The sequence below is a fragment of the Taudactylus pleione genome, unplaced genomic scaffold (assembly GCF_031769625.1).
Source record: "Taudactylus pleione unplaced genomic scaffold, aTauple2 ptg000281l, whole genome shotgun sequence".
Lineage (NCBI taxonomy): Eukaryota > Metazoa > Chordata > Amphibia > Anura > Myobatrachidae > Taudactylus > Taudactylus pleione.
Window position 1 is genome coordinate 240262 of NW_028284683.1, and position 19203 is coordinate 259464.

Here is a 19203-nt window from a genome sequence, read left to right on the forward strand (position 1 = left end):
CCAATCCCCCACATCTGTCTCCCTGCCCCCACTATCTTCCCCTGCCTCCCTTCTTTCCGTCCCTTACCCTCTCTCCTTCCTCCTCTATTTGCCCCCTTCCCAATCCCCCACATCTGTCTCCCTGCCCCTCTATCCTCCCCTGCCCCCTTCTCTCCGTCCCTTACCCTCTCTCCTGCCTGCTCTAATTGCCCCCTTCCCAATCCCCCACATCTGTCTCCCTGCCCCTCTATCCTCCCCTGACCCCTTCTCTCCGTCCCTTACCCTCTCTCCTTCCTCCTCTATTTGCCCCCTTCCCAATCCCCCACATCTGTCTCCCTGCCCCCACTATCTTCCCCTGTCCCCCTTCTTTCCGTCCCTTACCCTCTCTCCTTCCTGCTCTATTTGCCCCCTTCCCAATCCCCCACATCTGTCTCCCTGCCCCCTCTTTACTCTTCTATCCCCTTCCCCCTCTCTTCCCCCCTTTTTCCTCCCCTATCCTCCTCCTTCTCTCCCTCCCTTACCCTCTCTCTCTCCCCCCCTTTGTGTTGTCCCGGCAGCCTGGGACTGGTGTTACCTCTGTACAGCTCCTATTACCTCCGTGCTAATCTGAGTGATCAGATTCTCCAGGTGCAGTGTAAGTTCCCCTTTGCTTGTGTGTTTCCCCATTAGTCCCCTTTTCCTTTTCCCCAGCTCACGCCTGTTCCCGGCCACTTCCTTGATTTGTCATTGTTGAGGGGGGAGATTTGTGGGGTGAGAGCAGAAGTTGGCGTAGCATGCGGAGCCTGGCAGGTACTCGCTGCCCGGGAGATGTGCATGAGACCTCTGTCCATCGGAATCATGATGAGTGTCTTTCAGTTTTACTCATTCAGATTAATCTCTGGATCAGATACTGTTGCTGTCTCTTCCTTCCTGCTTCCTCCTCTGTCTCTCTATCACCTGTCTCTTACGCTGTCTCTTCCTCCTCTTTCTCTCTATTAGCTGCCTCTCTCTAACGCTGTCTCTTCCTCCTTTGTATCTCTATCACCTGCCTGTCTCTTACATTGTCTCTTCCTCCTCTGTATCTCTATCACCTGCCTGTCTCTTACGCTGTCTCTTCCTCCTCTGTCTCTCTATCACCTGCCTGTCTCTTACGCTGTCTCTTCCTCCTCTGTCTCTCTATCACCTGCCTGTCTCTTATGCTGTCTCTTCCTCCTCTGTATCTCTATTACCTGCCTGTCTCTTATACTGTATTTTCCTGCCCTGTCTTTCTATCACCTGCCTGTCTCTTGTACTCTTTCTTCCTAGGTCTCTCTTTCACCTGCCTGTCTCTTTTGCTGTCTCTTACAGTCTCTCTTCCTCCTTTGTCTCTGTCACATTTCTCTCTTTTTAGCTGTCTATTCCTCTTCAGTATTTCTATCACCTGCCTGTCTCTTCCTCGTCTGTTTCTTTATCACCAGCCTGTCTCTTACACACATCTATTGTTCTCTACATCCCTGTCTCTTCCTCTGTATCACTAGCCTGTCTCTTACACTCTCTCTTTCTCTCTACCACCTGCCTGTCTCTTACACTATCTCCTGCCCTGTCTCTCTCTCACCTGTCTCTTACACCATCTCCTGCCCTGTCTCTCTCTCTCACCTGTCTCTTACACTATCTCCTGCCCTGTCTCTCTGTCACCTGTCTCTTACACTATCTCCTGCTCTGGCCCTGTCTCTCTCTCTCACCTGTCTCTTACACTATCTCCTGCCCTGTCTCTCTCTCACCTGTCTCTTACACTATCTCCTGCCCTGTCTCTCTCACCTGTCTCTTACACCATCTCCTGCCCTGTCTCTCTCACCTGTCTCTTACACTATCTCCTGCCTTGTCTTTCTGTCACCTGTCTCTTACACTATCTCCTGCCCTGTCTCTCTCTCACCTGTCTCTTACACTATCTCCTGCCCTGTCTCTCTGTCACATGTCTCTTACACTATCTCCTGCCCTATCTCTCTCTCACCTGTCTCTTACACCATCTCCTGCCCTGTCTCTCTCTCTCACCTGTCTCTTACACTATCTCCTGCCCTGTCTCTCTGTCACCTGTCTCTTACACTATCTCCTGCTCTGGCCCTGTCTCTCTCTCTCACCTGTCTCTTACACTATCTCCTGCCCTGTCTCTCTGTCACCTGTCTCTTACACTATCTCCTGCCCTGTCTCTCTGTCACCTGTCTCTTACACCATCTCCTGCCCTGTCTCTCTGTCACCTGTCTCTTACACCATCTCCTGCCCTGTCTCTCTGTCACCTGTCTCTTACACTATCTCCTGCCCTGTCTCTCTGTCACCTGTCTCTTACACTATCTACTGCCCTGTCTCTCTCTCACCTGTCTATTACAGTATCTCCTGCCCTGTCTCTCTGTCACCTGTCTCTTACACTATCTCCTGCCCAGTCTCTCTCTCACCTGTCTCTTACACTATCTCCTGCCCTGTCTCTCTGTCACCTGTCTCTTACACTATCTCCTGCCCTGTCTCTCTCTCACCTGTCTCTTACAGTATCTCCTGCCCTGTCTCTCTGTCACATGTCTCCTGCCCTATCTCTCTCTCACCTGTCTCTTACACCATCTCCTGCCCTGTCTCTCTCTCTCACCTGTCTCTTACACTATCTCCTGCCCTGTCTCTCTGTCACCTGTCTCTTACACTATCTCCTGCTCTGTCACCTGTCTCTTACACCATCTCCTGCCCTGTCTCTCTCTCTCACCTGTCTCTTACACTATCTCCTGCCCTGTCTCTCTGTCACCTGTCTCTTACACTATCTCCTGCTCTGTCACCTGTCTCTTACACCATCTCCTGCCCTGTCTCTCTCTCTCACCTGTCTCTTACACTATCTCCTGCCCTGTCTCTCTGTCACCTGTCTCTTACACTATCTCCTGCCCTGTCTCTCTGTCACCTGTCTCTTACACTATCTCCTGCCCTGTCTCTCTCTCACCTGTCTATTACAGTATCTCCTGCCCTGTCTCTCTGTCACCTGTCTCTTACACTATCTCCTGCCCAGTCTCTCTCTCACCTGTCTCTTACACTATCTCCTGCCCTGTCTCTCTGTCACATGTCTCTTACACTATCTCCTGCCCTGTCTCTCTGTCACCTGTCTCTTACACTATCTCCTGCTCTCTCTCTCTCACCTGTCTCTTACACTATCTCCTGCCCTGTCTCTCTCTCACCTGTCTCTTACACTATCTCCTGCCCTGTCTCTCTCTCACCTGTCTCTAACACTATCTCCTGCCCTGTCTCTCTCACCTGTCTCTTACACTATCTCCTGCCCTGTCTCTCTCACCTGTCTCTTACACTATCTCCTGCCCTGTCTCTCTCACCTGTCTCTTCCTCCTCTGTCTCTCTATCACCTGCCTGTCTCTTACGCTGTCTCTTCCTCCTCTGTATCTCTATTACCTGCCTTTTTCTTATACTGTATTTTCCTGCCCTGTCTTTCTATCACCTGCCTGTCTCTTGTACTCTTTCTTCCTAGGTCTCTCTTTCACCTGCCTGTCTCTTTTGCTGTCTCTTACAGTCTCTCTTCCTCCTTTGTCTCTGTCACATTTCTCTCTTTTTAGCTGTCTATTCCTCTTCAGTATTTCTATCACCTGCCTGTCTCTTCCTCGTCTGTTTCTTTATCACCAGCCTGTCTCTTACACACATCTATTGTTCTCTACATCCCTGTCTCTTCCTCTGTATCACTAGCCTGTCTCTTACACTCTCTCTTTCTCTCTACCACCTGCCTGTCTCTGGCACTGTCTCCTCTTCTTCCTTCTCTCTACCACCTGCCTGTCTCTTACACTATCTCCTGCTCTGTCTCTCTCTCACCTGTCTCTTACACTATCTCCTGCCCTGTCTCTCTCTCACCTGTCTCTTCCACTATCTCCTGCCCTGTCTCTCTCACCTGTCTCTTACACTATCTCCTGTACTGTCTCTCTCTCACCTGTCTCTTACACTATCTCCTGCCCTGTCTCTCTCACCTGTCTCTTACATTATCTCCTGCCCTGTCTCTCTGTCACCTGTCTCTTACACTATCTCCTGCCCTGTCTCTCTCTCACCTGTCTCTTACACTATCTCCTGCCCTGTCTCTCTTTCACCTGTCTCTTACACTATCTCCTGCCCTGTCTCTCTCACCTGTCTCTTACACTATCTCCTGTACTGTCTCTCTCTCACCTGTCTCTTACACTATTGCCTGTACTGTCTCTCTCTTACCTGTCTCTCTGTCACCTGTCTCTTACACTATCTCCTGCCCTGTCTCTGTCACCTGTCTCTTACACTATCTGCTGCCCTGTCTCTCTCTGTCACCTGTCTCTTACACGATCTCCTGACCTGTCTCTCTCTCACCTGTCTCTCTGCCCTGTCTCTCTGTCACCTGTCTTTTACACGGTCTCCTCATCTCTTTGTACCATCTCTGTAATACTGTATCATGTTACATATATATGCGTAGAGCACATATAGTACATTGTTGCTGGGTGCGTACGTAGGTGGAATGGCGATATTACTGCGCATGCCGGGAAAAGCGACAACAAGCTTCTATGTCCGACCTGCTCATGTCCTGTAACTATTACTTGTTCCTCTAAGTACTGATGGTCGGAATAACGCGTCTCCAGGCGTAAGAGTGTCGCAGGCGCCCTCTGTATCTCAGAGGTTCCGTTTGTCTATTAATCTGCTTTGTGCGTATGTGTGAGTATAAGAATCTGTGTCTATCAGTCTGCGGCTCCTCCGAGGACCCGCAAATACCAGGATGTCCTCAGCGCCGTCCTACGCTCTCTACACCCATTACAGCTTATCTATTCATCTGGTGGTGTAATACGGTATCTTGTCTCCCGGGTTCTCATTCCTTATGTCACCGCCATATTCAGAATAGTATTAAGGCGTTATAAGAAAACACAGTTGTGCGGATATAGAGTGACGTCACAGAAGAAGTGCGCAGTGTTATAAACCGCCATTAAGGTTTCTTGTTCTCCATATTACCACATTTATCCGTCCACTCTCTCTCCCTTCCCGCATTACATGATGTATACAGCTCATTCTCCTCCTCCTCCGTCCACTCTCTCTTCCTTCCCGCATTACATGATGTATACAGCTCATTCTCCTCCTCCTCCTCTCTCTCTTCCTTCCCGCATTACATGATGTATACAGCTCATTCTCCTCCTCCTCCATCCTCTCTCTCTTCCTTCCCGCATTACATGATATATACAGCTCATTCTCCTCCTCCTCCGTCCTCTCTCTCTTCCTTCCCGCATTACATGATGTATACAGCTCATTCTCCTCCTCCTCCGTCCTCTCTCTCTTCCTTCCCGCATTACATGATGTATACAGCTCATTCTCCTCCTCCGTCCTCTCTCTCTTCCTTCCCACATTACATGATGTATACAGCTCATTCTCCTCCTCCTCCATCCTCTCTCTCTTCCTTCCCGCATTACATGATGTATACAGCTCATTCTCCTCCTCCTCCGTCCTCTCTCTCTTCCTTCCTGCATTACATGATGTATACAGCTCATTCTCCTCCTCCTCTGTCCTCTCTCTCTTCCTTCCCGCATTACATGATGTATACAGCTCATTCTCCTCCTCCTCCGACCTCTCTCTCTTCCTTCCCGCATTACATGATGTATACAGCCCATTCTCCTCCTCCTCCGTCCTCTCTCTCTTCCTTCCCGCATTACATGATGTATACAGCTCATTCTCCTCCTCCTCCGTCCTCTCTCTCTTCCTTCCTGCATTACATGATGTATACAGCTCATTCTCCTCCTCCTCCGTCCTCTCTCTCTTCCTTCCCGCATTACATGATGTATACAGCTCATTCTCCTCCTCCTCCTCTCTCTCTTCCTTCCCACATTACATGATGTATACAGCTCATTCTCCTCCTCCTCCATCCTCTCTCTCTTCCTTCCCGCATTACATGATGTATACAGCTCATTCTCCTCCTCCTCCGTCCTCTCTCTCTTCCTTCCCGCATTACATGATGTATACAGTTCATTCTCCTCCTCCTCCTCTCTCTCTTCCTTCCCGCATTACATGATGTATACAGCTCATTCTCCTCCTCCTCCGTCCTCTCTCTCTTCCTTCCCGCATTACATGATGTATACAGCTCATTCTCCTCCTCCGTCCTCTCACTCTTCCTTCCCGCATTACATGATGTATACAGCTCATTCTCCTCCTCCTCCTCCGTCCTCTCTCTCTTCCTTCCCGCATTACATGATGTATACAGCTCATTCTCCTCCTCCTCCGTCCTCTCTCTCTCTTCCTTCCCGCATTACATGATGTATACAGCTCATTCTCCTCCTCCTCCGTCCTCTCTTTCTTCCTTCCCGCATTACATGATGTATACAGCTCATTCTCCTCCTCCTCCGTCCTCTCTTTCTTCCTCCCGCATTACATGATCTATACAGCTCATTCTCCTCCTCCGTCCTCTCTCTCTTCCTTCCCGCATTACATGATGTATACAGCTCATTCTCCTCCTCATCCGTCTCTCTCTCTTCCTTCCCGCATTACATGATGTATACAGCTCATTCTCCTCCTCCTCCGTCCTCTCTCTCTTCCTTCCCGCATTACATGATGTATACAGCTCATTCTCCTCCTCCTCCGTCTCTCTCTCTTCCTTCCCGCATTACATGATGTATACAGCTCATTCTCCTCATCCTCCGTCCTCTCTCTCTTCCTTCCCGCATTACATGATGTATACAGCTCATTCTCCTCATCCTCCGTCAGCTCTCCCTTCCTTCCCGCATTACATGATGTATACAGCCCATTCTCCTCCTCCTCCGTCCGCACTCTATTCCTTCCCGCATTACATGATGTATACAGCTCATTCTCCTCCTCCTCCTCCTCCGTCCGCACTCTCTTCCTTCCCGCATTACATGATGTATACAGCTCATTCTCCTCCTCCTCCGTCCTCTCTCTCTTCCTTCCCGCATTACATGATGTATACAGCTCATTCTCCTCCTCCTCCGTCCTCTCTCTCTTTCTTCCCGCATTACATGATGTATACAGCCCATTCTCCTCCTCCTCCGTCCTCTCTCTCTTCCTTCCCGCATTACATGATGTATACAGCTCATTCTCCTCCTCCTCCGTCCTCTCTCTCTTCCTTCCCGCATTACATGATGTATACAGCTCATTCTCCTCCTCCTCCGTCCTCTCTCTCTTCCTTCCCGCATTACATGATGTATACAGCCCATTCTCCTCCTCCTCCGTCCTCTCTTTCTTCCTTCCAGCATTACATGATGTATACAGCCCATTCTCCTCCTCCTCCGTCCTCTCTTTGTTCCTTCCCGCATTACATGATGTATACAGCTCATTCTCCTCCTCCTCCGTCCTCTCTCTCTTCCTTCCCGCATTACATGATGTATACAGCTCATTCTCCTCCTCCTCCGTCCTCTCTCTCTTCCTTCCCGCATTACATGATGTATACAGCTCATTCTCCTCCTCCGTCCTCTCTCTCTTCCTTCCCGCATTACATGATGTATACAGCTCATTCTCCTCCTCCTCCATCCTCTCTCTCTTCCTTCCCGCATTACCTGATGTATACAGCTCATTCTCCTCCTCTGTCCTCTCTCTCTTCCTTCCCGCATTACATGATGTATACAGCTCATTCTCCTCCTCCTCCTCCGTCCTCTCTCTCTTCCTTCCCGCATTACATGATGTATACAGCTCATTCTCCTCCTTTTCTGTCCTCTCTCTCTTCCTTCCCGCATTACATGATGTATACAGCTCATTCTCCTCCTCCGTCCTCTCTCTCTTCCTTCCCGCATTACATGATGTATACAGCTCATTCTCCTCCTCCTCCGTCCTCTCTCTCTTCCTTCCCGCATTACATGATGTATACAGCTCATTCTCCTCCTCCTCCGTCCTCTCTCTCTTCCTTCCCGCATTACATGATGTATACAGCTCATTCTCCTCCTCCTCCGTCCTCTCTCTCTTCCTTCCCGCATTATATGATGTGTACAGCTCAATCTCCTCCTCCTCCTCCTCCTCCTCCGTCCTCTCTTTCTTCCTTCCCGCATTACATGATATATACAGCTCATTCTCCTCCTCCTCCGTCCTCTCTCTCTTCCTTCCCGCATTACATGATGTATACAGCTCATTCTCCTCCTCCTCCGTCCTCTCTCTCTTCCTTCCCGCATTACACGATGTAAACAGCTCATTCCCCTCCTCCGTCCTCTCTCTCTTCCTTCCCGCATTACATGATGTATACAGCTCATTCTCCTCCTCCGTCCTCTCTCTCTTCCTTCCCGCATTACATGATGTATACAGCTCATTCTCCTCCTCCTCCTCTCTCTCTTCCTTCCCGCATTACATGATGTATACAGCTCATTCACCTCCTCCTCCGTCCTCTCTGTCTTCCTTCCCGCATTACATGATGTATACAGCTCATTCTCCTCCTCCGTCCTCTCTCTCTTCCTTCCCGCATTACATGATGTATACAGCTCATTCTCCTCCTCCTCTGTCCTCTCTCTCTTCCTTCCCACATTACATGATGTATACAGCTCATTCTCCTCCTCCGTCCTCTCTCTCTTCCTTCCCGCATTACATGATGTATACAGCTCATTCTCTTCCTCCTCCGTCCTCTCTCTCTTCCTTCCCGCATTACATGATGTATACAGCTCATTCTCCTCCTCCGTCCTCTCTCTCTTCCTTCCCGCATTACATGATGTATACAGCTCATTATCCTCCTCCTCCGTCCTCTCTTTCTTCCTTCCCGCATTACATGATATATACAGCTCATTCTCCTCCTCCTCCGTCCTCTCTTTCTTCCTTCCCGCATTACATGATGTATACAGCTCATTTTCCTCCTCCTCCTCCGTCCTCTCTCTCTTCCTTCCCGCATTACATGATGTATACAGCTCATTCTCCTCCTCCTCTGTCCTCTCTCTCTTCCTTCCCGCATTGCATGATGTATACAGCTCATTCTCCTCCTCCTCTGTCCTCTCTCTCTTCCTTTTCGCATTACATGATGTATCCAGCTCATTCTCCTCCCCCTCCGTCCTCTGTCTCTTCCTTCTCGCATTACATGATGTATACAGCTCATTCTTCTCCTCCTCCGTCCTCTCTCTCTTCCTTGCCGCATTACATGATGTATACAGCTCATTCTCCTCCTCCGTCCTCTCTGCCCCCCCTCTCTCTCTCCCCCCTCCTCTCTCCTTTCTTCTCTCTCTGTATTCCTCTCTCTCTGTATTCCTCTGTTCCTCTCCATCTCTCTCTCTGTCCACCCTTTCTCTCTCTCCCCCTCCTCTCTCCTTTCTTCTCTCTCTGTATTCCTCTGTTCCTCTCCTTCTCTCTCTCTGCCCACCCTTTCTCTCTCTCCACCTCCTCTCTCTTTTCTTCTCTCTCTGTATTCCTCTGTTCCTCTCCATCTCTCTCTCTGTCCACCCTTTCTCTTTCTCCACCTCCTCTCTCCTTTCTTTTCTCTCTGTATTCCTCTGTTCTTCTCCATCTCTCTCTCTGCCCACCCTTTCTCTCTCTGCCCTTCCTCTCTCTTTTCTTCTCTCTCTGTATTCCTCTGTTCCTCCCAATCTCTCTCTCTCCCCCTCCTCTCTCCTTTCTTCTCTCTCTGTATTCCTCTGTTCCTCTCCATCTCTCTCTCTCCCCCTCCTCTTTCCTTTCTTCTCTCTCTGTATTCCTCTGTTCCTCTCCATCTCTCTCTCTGCCCTCCCCTCTCTCTCTCCTCTCTCCTTCTCTCTCTGTATTCCTCTCTCTCTGTATTCCTCTGTTCCTCTCCATCTCTCTCTCTGCCCACCCTTTCTCTCTCTCCCCCTCCTCTCTCCTTTCTTCTCTCTCTGTATACCTCTGTTCCTCTCCATCTCTCTCTCTCCCCCTCCTCTCTCCTTTCTTCTCTCTCTGTATTCCTCTGTTCCTCTCCATCTCTCTCTCTGCCCACCCTTTCTCTCTCTCCCCCTCCTCTCTCCTTTCTTCTCTCTCTGTATTCCTCTGTTCCTCTCCATCTCTCTCTCTGCCCACCCTTTCTCTCTCTCCCCCTCCTCTCTCCTTTCTTCTCTCTGTATACCTCTGTTCCTCTCCATCTCTATCTCTCCCCCTCCTCTCTCCTTTCTTCTCTCTCTGTATTCCTCTGTTCCTCTCCATCTCTCTCTCTGCCCACCCTTTCTCTCTCTCCCCCTCCTCTCTCCTTTCTTCTCTCTCTGTATACCTCTGTTCCTCTCCATCTCTCTCTCTCCCCCTACTCTCTCCTTTCTTCTCTCTCTGTATTCCTCTGTTCCTCTCCATCTCTCTCTGCCCACCCTTTCTCTCTCTCCCCCTCCTCTCTCCTTTCTTCTCTCTCTGTATTCCTCTGTTCCTCTCCATCTCTCTCTCTCCCCCTCCTCTCTCCTTTCTTCTCTCTCTGTATTCCTCTGTTCCTCTCCATCTCTCTCTCTGCCCACCCTTTCTCTCTCTCCCCCTCCTCTCTCCTTTCTTCTGTCTCTGTATTCCTCTGTTCTTCTCCATCTCTCTCTCTGCCCACCCTTTCTCTCTCTCCCCCTCCTCTCTCCTTTCTTCTCTCTCTGTATTCCTCTGTTCCTCTCCATCTCTCTCTGCCCACCCTTTCTCTCTCCCCCTCCTCTCTCCTTTCTTCTCTCTCTGTATACCTCTGTTCCTCTCCATCTCTCTCTCTCCCCCTCCTCTCTCCTTTCTTCTCTCTCTGTATTCCTCTGTTCCTCTCCATCTCTCTCTCTGCCCACCCTTTCTCTCTCTCCCCCTCCTCTCTCCTTTCTTCTCTCTCTGTATTCCTCTGTTCCTCTCCATCTCTCTCTGCCCACCCTTTCTCTCTCTCCCCCTCCTCTCTCCTTTCTTCTCTCTCTGTATTCCTCTGTTCCTCTCCATCTCTCTCTCTGCCCACCTTTTCTCTCTCCCCCTCCTCTCTCCTTTCTTCTCTCTCTGTATTCCTCTGTTCCTCTCCATCTCTCTCTCTGCCCACCCTTTCTCTCTCTCCCCATCCTCTCTCCTTTCTTCTCTCTCTGTATTCCTCTGTTCCTCTCCATCTCTCTCTGCCCACCCTTTCTCTCTCTCCCCCTCCTCTCTCCTTTCTTCTCTCTCTGTATTCCTCTGTTCCTCTCCATCTCTCTCTGCCCACCCTTTCTCTCTCTTCCCCTCCTCTCTCCTTTCTTCTCTCTCTGTATTCCTCTGTTCCTCTCCATCTCTCTCTCTCCCCCTCCTCTCTCCTTTCTTCTCTCTCTGTATACCTCTGTTCCTCTCCATCTCTCTCTCTCCCCCTCCTCCTTTCTTCTCTCTCTGTATTCCTCTGTTCCTCTCCATCTCTCTCTCTGCCCACCCTTTCTCTCTCTCCCCCTCCTCTCTCCTTTCTTCTCTCTCTGTATTCCTCTGTTCCTCTCCATCTCTCTCTCTGCCCACCCTTTCTCTCTCTCCCCCTCCTCTCTCCTTTCTTCTCTCTCTGTATTCCTCTGTTCTTCTCCATCTCTCTCTCTGCCCACCCTTTCTCTCTCTCCCCCTCCTCTCTCCTTTCTTCTCTCTCTGTATTCCTCTGTTCTTCTCCATCTCTCTCTCTGCCCACCCTTTCTCTCTCTCCCCCTCCTCTCTCCTTTCTTCTCTCTCTGTATTCCTCTGTTCCTCTCCATCTCTCTCTGCCCACCCTTTCTGTCTCCCCCTCCTCTCTCCTTTCTTCTCTCTCTGTATGCCTCTGTTCCTCTCCATCTCTCTCTCTCCCCCTCCTCTCTCCTTTCTTCTCTCTCTGTATTCCTCTGTTCCTCTCCATCTCTCTCTGCCCACCCTTTCTCTCTCTCCCCCTCCTCTCTCCTTTCTTCTCTCTCTGTATTCCTCTGTTCCTCTCCATCTCTCTCTGCCCACCCTTTCTCTCTCTCCCCCTCCTCTCTCCTTTCTTCTCTCTCTGTATTCCTCTGTTCCTCTCCATCTCTCTCTCTGCCCACCTTTTCTCTCTCCCCCTCCTCTCTCCTTTCTTCTCTCTCTGTATTCCTCTGTTCCTCTCCATCTCTCTCTCTGCCCACCCTTTCTCTCTCTCCCCATCCTCTCTCCTTTCTTCTCTCTCTGTATTCCTCTGTTCCTCTCCATCTCTCTCTGCCCACCCTTTCTCTCTCTCCCCCTCCTCTCTCCTTTCTTCTCTCTCTGTATTCCTCTGTTCCTCTCCATCTCTCTCTGCCCACCCTTTCTCTCTCTTCCCCTCCTCTCTCCTTTCTTCTCTCTCTGTATTCCTCTGTTCCTCTCCATCTCTCTCTCTCCCCCTCCTCTCTCCTTTCTTCTCTCTCTGTATACCTCTGTTCCTCTCCATCTCTCTCTCTCCCCCTCCTCCTTTCTTCTCTCTCTGTATTCCTCTGTTCCTCTCCATCTCTCTCTCTGCCCACCCTTTCTCTCTCTCCCCCTCCTCTCTCCTTTCTTCTCTCTCTGTATTCCTCTGTTCCTCTCCATCTCTCTCTCTGCCCACCCTTTCTCTCTCTCCCCCTCCTCTCTCCTTTCTTCTCTCTCTGTATTCCTCTGTTCTTCTCCATCTCTCTCTCTGCCCACCCTTTCTCTCTCTCCCCCTCCTCTCTCCTTTCTTCTCTCTCTGTATTCCTCTGTTCTTCTCCATCTCTCTCTCTGCCCACCCTTTCTCTCTCTCCCCCTCCTCTCTCCTTTCTTCTCTCTCTGTATTCCTCTGTTCCTCTCCATCTCTCTCTGCCCACCCTTTCTGTCTCCCCCTCCTCTCTCCTTTCTTCTCTCTCTGTATGCCTCTGTTCCTCTCCATCTCTCTCCCCCTCCTCTCTCCTTTCTTCTCTCTCTGTATTCCTCTGTTCCTCTCCATCTCTCTCTGCCCACCCTTTCTCTCTCTCCCCCTCCTCTCTCCTTTCTTCTCTCTCTGTATTCCTCTGTTCCTCTCCATCTCTCTCTCTCCCCCTCCTCTCTCATTTCTTCTCTCTCTGTATTCCTCTGTTCCTCTCCATCTCTCTCTGCCCACCCTTTCTCTCTCTCCCCCTCCTCTCTCCTTTCTTCTCTCTCTGTATTCCTCTGTTCCTCTCCATCTCTCTCTCTCCCCCTCCTCTCTCCTTTCTTCTCTCTCTGTATACCTCTGTTCCTCTCCATCTCTCTCTCTCCCCCTCCTCCTTTCTTCTCTCTCTGTATTCCTCTGTTCCTCTCCATCTCTCTCTCTCTGCCCACCCTTTCTCTCTCTCCCCCTCCTCTCTCCTTTCTTCTCTCTCTGTATTCCTCTGTTCCTCTCCATCTCTCTCTGCCCACCCTTTCTCTCTCTCCCCCTCCTCTCTCCTTTCTTCTCTCTCTGTATTCCTCTGTTCCTCTCCTTCTCTCTCTCTCCCCCTCCTCTCTCCTTTCTTCTCTCTCTGTATTCCTCTGTTCCTCTCCATCTCTCTCTCTCCCCCTCCTCTCTCCTTTCTTCTCTCTCTGTATACCTCTGTTCCTCTCCATCTCTCTCTCTCCCCCTCCTCTCTCCTTTCTTCTCTCTCTGTATTCCTCTGTTTCTCTCCATCTCTCTCTCTCCCCCTCCTCTCTCCTTTCTTCTCTCTCTGTATTCCTTTGTTCCTCTCCATCTCTTTCTCTGCCCACCCTTTCTCTCTCTCCCCCTCCTCTCTCCTTTCTTCTCTCTCTGTATTCCTCTGTTCCTCTCCATCTCTCTCTGCCCACCCTTTCTCTCTCTCCCCCTCCTCTCTCCTTTCTTCTCTCTCTGTATTCCTCTGTTCCTCTCCATCTCTCTCTCTCCCCCTCCTCTCTCCTTTCTTCTCTCTCTGTATTCCTCTGTTCCTCTCCATCTCTCGCTCTGACCCCCCTCTCTCTCTCTCCCCCTCCTCTCTCCCCCCTTCTCTCTCTGTATTCCTCTGTTCCTCTCCATCTTTCTCTCTGCCCACCCTTTCTCTCTCTCCCCCTCCTCTCTCCTTTCTTCTCTCTCTGTATTCCTCTGTTCCTCTCCATCTCTCTCTGCCCACCCTTTCTCTCTCTCCCCCTTCTCTCTCCTTTCTTCTCTCTCTGTATTCCTCTGTTCCTCTCCATCTCTCTCTCTGCCCACCCTTTCTCTCTCTCCCCCTCCTCTCTCCTTTCTTCTCTCTCTGTATTCCTCTGTTCCTCTCCATCTCTCTCTCCCCCTCCTCTCTCCTTTCTTCTCTCTCTGTATACCTCTGTTCCTCTCCATCTCTCTCTGCCCACCCTTTCTCTCTCTCCCCCTCCTCTCTCCTTTCTTCTCTCTCTGTATTCCTCTGTTCTTCTCCATCTCTCTCTCTCTCTGCCCACCCTTTCTCTCTCTCCCCCTCCTCTCTCCTTTCTTCTCTCTCTGTATTCCTCTGTTCCTCTCCATCTCTCTCTCTGCCCACCCTTTCTCTCTCTCCCCCTCCTCTCTCCTTTCTTCTCTCTCTGTATTCCTCTGTTCCTCTCCATCTCTCTCTCAGCCCACCCTTTCTCTCTCTCCCCCTCCTCTCTCCTTTCTTCTCTCTCTGTATTCCTCTGTTCCTCTCCATCTCTCGCTTGCTGCTTATGTTTCATGGTGTTTATTGCAAGATTTATTTTCTGTTTGGTTTCAGTACAATTATGAAATACAATATTTTTATTCAATCCGCTCTTGAATAAAATATTGTTTGTAATGCCTCCTCCTCTCCACCCGTTCCTCCTTCTTTTCTTTTGTGTTCTTTTTCTTTGTGTTGTTTTTCTGCCTCTGGTGGATTTTTCACAGATCCAAACAAGAAAACTAAGGGCAAGTATAATCCAGCAATAGACTGTTCTGCCCCCCACCCACCCACCCGCCTGCCTGCCCGTCACCCTGACCGTAACACCGACTACCACCACCCTCACAGAACCCTGTATGTGTCCCCCCCGTCACCTCCCTGGAGACCCTGTGTTATCACCACGATCTCCCCCTTCCCTATATTACTGCCTTCTCTGAACCCCTCAGTGATAAACCTCTCCCGAAGCCACATATATATATAATGTGTGTATTCATATATATATGTGCGTGCGTACATGACAAAGGCTGCTTTCTGGCCCCTATGGTGCTAATGGTAATGAAGGGGTTAAATCAGGCAAGTAATGTTAATCCTCCTCTGTGCTCCCACTTGCTCCTTATTCTCTTTTACACCCTCCGTGACTTTAAGTTTTCCATTTTCCACTTGTTTCCCTTCCCTTCTCCATTGTTTTACCTTCTATGTCTCAACCGTTCTTTTTCCAACTCCCAACTGTTACCCACTCGCTCCCTCCTTCTCCCTACGGACCCGTCACCCTATCCCCGGCATCTGTCCCAGCTGTGTATCCCGCCTCCCCTCTACCTGTGTGGCGCTGTCTCCTTTACGCTGAGCGATCTGGAAATGAGAAATGCCGCAGCTTGTGAATGAGCCCCCTCTGAGTGGAGCCCTCATTAAATCATCGCTTTAACTCTTTATTTTCTGGATTGCTGAGCTTAGAGGAAACATTACACAGATGTCCTCTAACCCATGGCTACCAGGTGTTTCCCCACCACTCCACCCCTCATCTGCCTTGCTGCCTCTCCTCTCTGTATGGTCACCTGCAATGGAATTGTGGCCTTCATTTAGTTTTCATGAATGGGTATTAGTTTCTGATAACGTTCTATACCCCTCACTCCACCCCCCACCCCCCCTCTTATCAGCACAAGCTGGGAGGGGGCAGTGCTGCGTTAGTATAGGCAATATGGGGACTGTTTCAGAGGGGGATGCGGGCGGTTGGTGGGGAAGGGGGTACCTGTAAGTCACTGGGAGGGGGAGAAAGGGGTTATCCGGCCCAGCACTGTCCCCTGCAGCTTCTGTCTGACTCCCAGTAACCCTGTAATGGCAATGCTGATGATACAATGATAGTAACCTGTAGCCTCACTTTACCTTCCCATCCCACCATTGCTTGTCCTTCCCTTTCCTTGACCTCTAATCAGAAGGTTACAGTCCAACCGAACACGTGTTCCCAGACCGTCCCACAGCCGTGCACCCCAGTGCATTATGGGTGGTAAATTTGAGGGTTACCTCTACTTAAAATTATAAAAAATAACAATAATATATGATTAGTAGAAGTTTTCCAGCACAAATCCTAACTTTATAATAAAGTGGTATAAATTGTTACCTTGAGCATGACCTATCGGAGACACATCTCTAAGGATAATTGTAAAGCCCTCACTGCGCCCCCACAATGCACTGTGCCTCCTGTCTGGGCGGCTGGCGTGTGCTTGGACTGTCTTGCTGGGGACCCCAGTGTGGCTTCGTAGATGCCTGAGCACAGTACTTTCTGTAAACCCTGAATGGTGCAGTTGAGTATCACACCTGAGTATATCATGCATGACGTGTGGGCACCTACTGACATCCAAGGTCACCTGTCACCTTATTAGAGAGCCACAAAATGAACATAGTGCAAACTTCTGAAAAATGTCCACCAAAAAACTCCAGAGGTAAGTTTTATCCACCCACGGAGCACAAACAGACACTGACCTAGAGCGAAAACCAAATATACTCGTGTCTGACCATACCAGACGTTAGTGACCCACAAATCTCTGCATTACATGCAATTGAACACTAGGGGGAGCTGGAGTCTGCACAAGATTATCAGCTGTCATATTAGTTCTGTTACACCCCATTGACTGGGCTAAAAATTAGGGCCCTCATTCAGAGCCGCTCGCTAGCGGCAGTACGCTCGTTCCGAGCGATGTTCGCACATCTGCGCATGCGTACGGATTTTAGTACACATGCGCGAATCAGTCAGTGCGGCCGAAAATCGTTTGTACGCTATATAGCGAGTGCCTGCTATTTTGAGTGACAGAAGGAGGCGTATGTGGGTGGTAACAGGGGAAGGTGCTTGAAAACGGGGGGTGGAGATCAGAACGCAGGCGTGCTTAAAGGTCAAAATGGGCGTTTTAAGGGAGTGCATATTTAATACAGCAGCGTCATTGACCACGTCACTTGGTTTTTTTTAACTCAGAACTGCTCGCAAAATAGCGGTTGAAAAAACCAACCCCAAGAATAGCGAGCAGTTAATACGCTGTACGATGTACTCGATTAATCTAATAAATAGCGGACATGACGTATGATGCGAGCGGCCAGGGGGCGTTTTTATCAAATAAACGAGCGTATGTTTTGCTCGCTCGTTCAGACTTAGAGGTGGGAACAGACTGCAATTTGCGAACGGATCATTTGAATAGCCACCCCTTGTTTTGGAACGAACGACCGCAAATAGCGAACGGCTCTGAATCAGGCCCTAGGTCTCCACATTTATCCACCATTCAGCTAAATTATGTCTGATCTGATTGGCCCAGGAACATATGTGACACCTACAATGACAGGAGGATTAGGTCTAGTACAGTTAAACCTGTAGGTTCTCATATATTTTCAGGAAATACATTTTATTTCTTTCATTAGAACTAACATATTTAGAAGATATATTTTTATTTTTGCTAATAATAAAGATTCTACTAAATTTCTAAAACTTTGTCTTAGAGGCCAGGAGCGAGACGTACGAAGCTCTGGAAAGTGATAAACTACCAGCCACTCAGCTCCTAACTGTCATGTTACAGGCTGTGTTTGAAAAATGGCAGGAGCTGATTGGTTGGCAGTTTATCACTTTCCAGAGCTTAGTACATCTGCCCCCAGGAAATCTGCAGGTCTGAAGGATTTGTGTAGATGCCGTTTGCCCGCGTCCGGTTTTACCGCCACACACACAAAACAATACACTAATTTGACTTAGACACCACTGATTAGCGTCTCTCTCAGAGCAATCGCAGTCCAGTGATACAGTACCTGAGGCCGGTATAGAATAGAAACTGCGGTCTGCGGACAGAACTGTGATCCCTGGATATTTCCACGCAAATTATTATTCACCGCGCCCAGGACTGATATAAAGGTTTAACATTTTTATTCAAAAAAGTCATATTCACCACTTTGATTGACAAGTGTCAGTCAGATAATTCAATGTCAGTCAGTACATATAGAGACTCTGTATTACAAACAGCTATAGAAATACAGTTTAGTGAGAAACCATCTTAGTGCGATCCTTATGTGTTACAGTAAGTGTTATACATCACCACTGTGATCCAGTGTCACAAGGCCACTGCTAGTAACAAATAATATACAGCAAGACGGCCATTTTGTGTATTATATACGTTTTCCCAGTGAACACAGAAGTGATGATAATTACTGTTCGTACAGTTACTATTTACAGGAGACATCCAGCTCCCTATTCCTCAGCACTTTGGCGCAAATTGAGACGCGTGGTGGCATCTACCTGATTCCGAGTTCTGCTTCTTAAATGACCTGTAATGGAGACTTTTTTACTAAAAATTAGTCATTTCCATCCAGGAGATTAGGTGCAGTTCCTCTGTAAGACACAAGGTGGCGCTGTCCAGTGCTGATCATTGATGTGACCTGTCACCTGTTTGTTTAGGGAGGATAGATTCAGTTTTATACATCTGAAGTTCTGCCGTAGGTGGGGAACTTTGACGTGTAGGTTTCTGAATCTTGAAAGGAGGCTTCGTATTGGATCAACATGTGTTTCAGGTTTGGTTGCAATCTAGGGTCACATTAACTCTAGGACCCTGTCCAATTCCTAATTCACAGATTACCTGTTCCATCACCCCTCCCGCCCATATGCATGTCCCATGTAGGATACACAATAAAACAGGTTTTAGCATCCTGTAGCTCTCCAGCTGTTGTGGAACTACAAGGCCCTGTGTGGACTGCCAGCATGCTGATCCTTGTAGTTCTGCAAAAGCGGGACAGCCACAAGTTACTTAAAACGATATAAACCATCAAATTAGTAAACTCCTGGTTCGCACACATCCAAGCAGTAGAGATCCTCACATCACACTGAGGGAGGGAGGCTATATATGAGTGCTCCCCTTTGCACACGATGTAATCCCTATACAATAAGGATCTAATCCCCCTTGTGGCCATATATGGATGAGCTCTCACTGGCTGGATAACTCTTCTTCTCTGTTACAGATTTTGAGTCCCTGATGCCAAACACCTTTGAGTCTGATGGACGGGTGTTCCTGGCTCCAAGGTACAGTGAGCAATACTGTGTTTTTTTCTTTTATTCGTATCCTCTTCATCTATCCTTCTGCCCTTCTCTCCTCTACCATGTCTCATCTTTCTCTTCTCTACCATGTCGCATCTTCTGTCCTTCTCTTCTCTACCATGGCATGTTTTCTGTCCTTCTCTCCTCTACCATCACACGCCTTCTGTCCTTCTCTCCTCTACCATCACACGGCTTCCGTTCTTCTCTCCTCTAGCATTACACACCTTCTGTCCTTCTCTCTTCTACCATGACACACCTTCTGTCCTTCTCTCTTCTACCATGACACACCTTTTGTCTTTCTCTTCTCTA

The 19203-nt window shown here is 49.2% G+C and overlaps 1 protein-coding gene across 1 annotated transcript in view; it reads left to right on the top strand.

Moving 5' to 3' along the window:
* Window positions 1-19203, top strand: part of CACNA2D2 (calcium voltage-gated channel auxiliary subunit alpha2delta 2) — a gene marked incomplete at its 5' end in the record, with an annotated part of 228365 nt that overhangs the window by 182749 nt on the left and 26413 nt on the right. The window contains 3 exons of the mRNA XM_088482022.1: window positions 537-613; window positions 14567-14587; window positions 18819-18879. Of these exons, the coding sequence (XP_088338148.1) occupies window positions 537-613; window positions 14567-14587; window positions 18819-18879 (159 nt within the window). The remainder of the gene's footprint in view (window positions 1-536; window positions 614-14566; window positions 14588-18818; window positions 18880-19203) is intronic.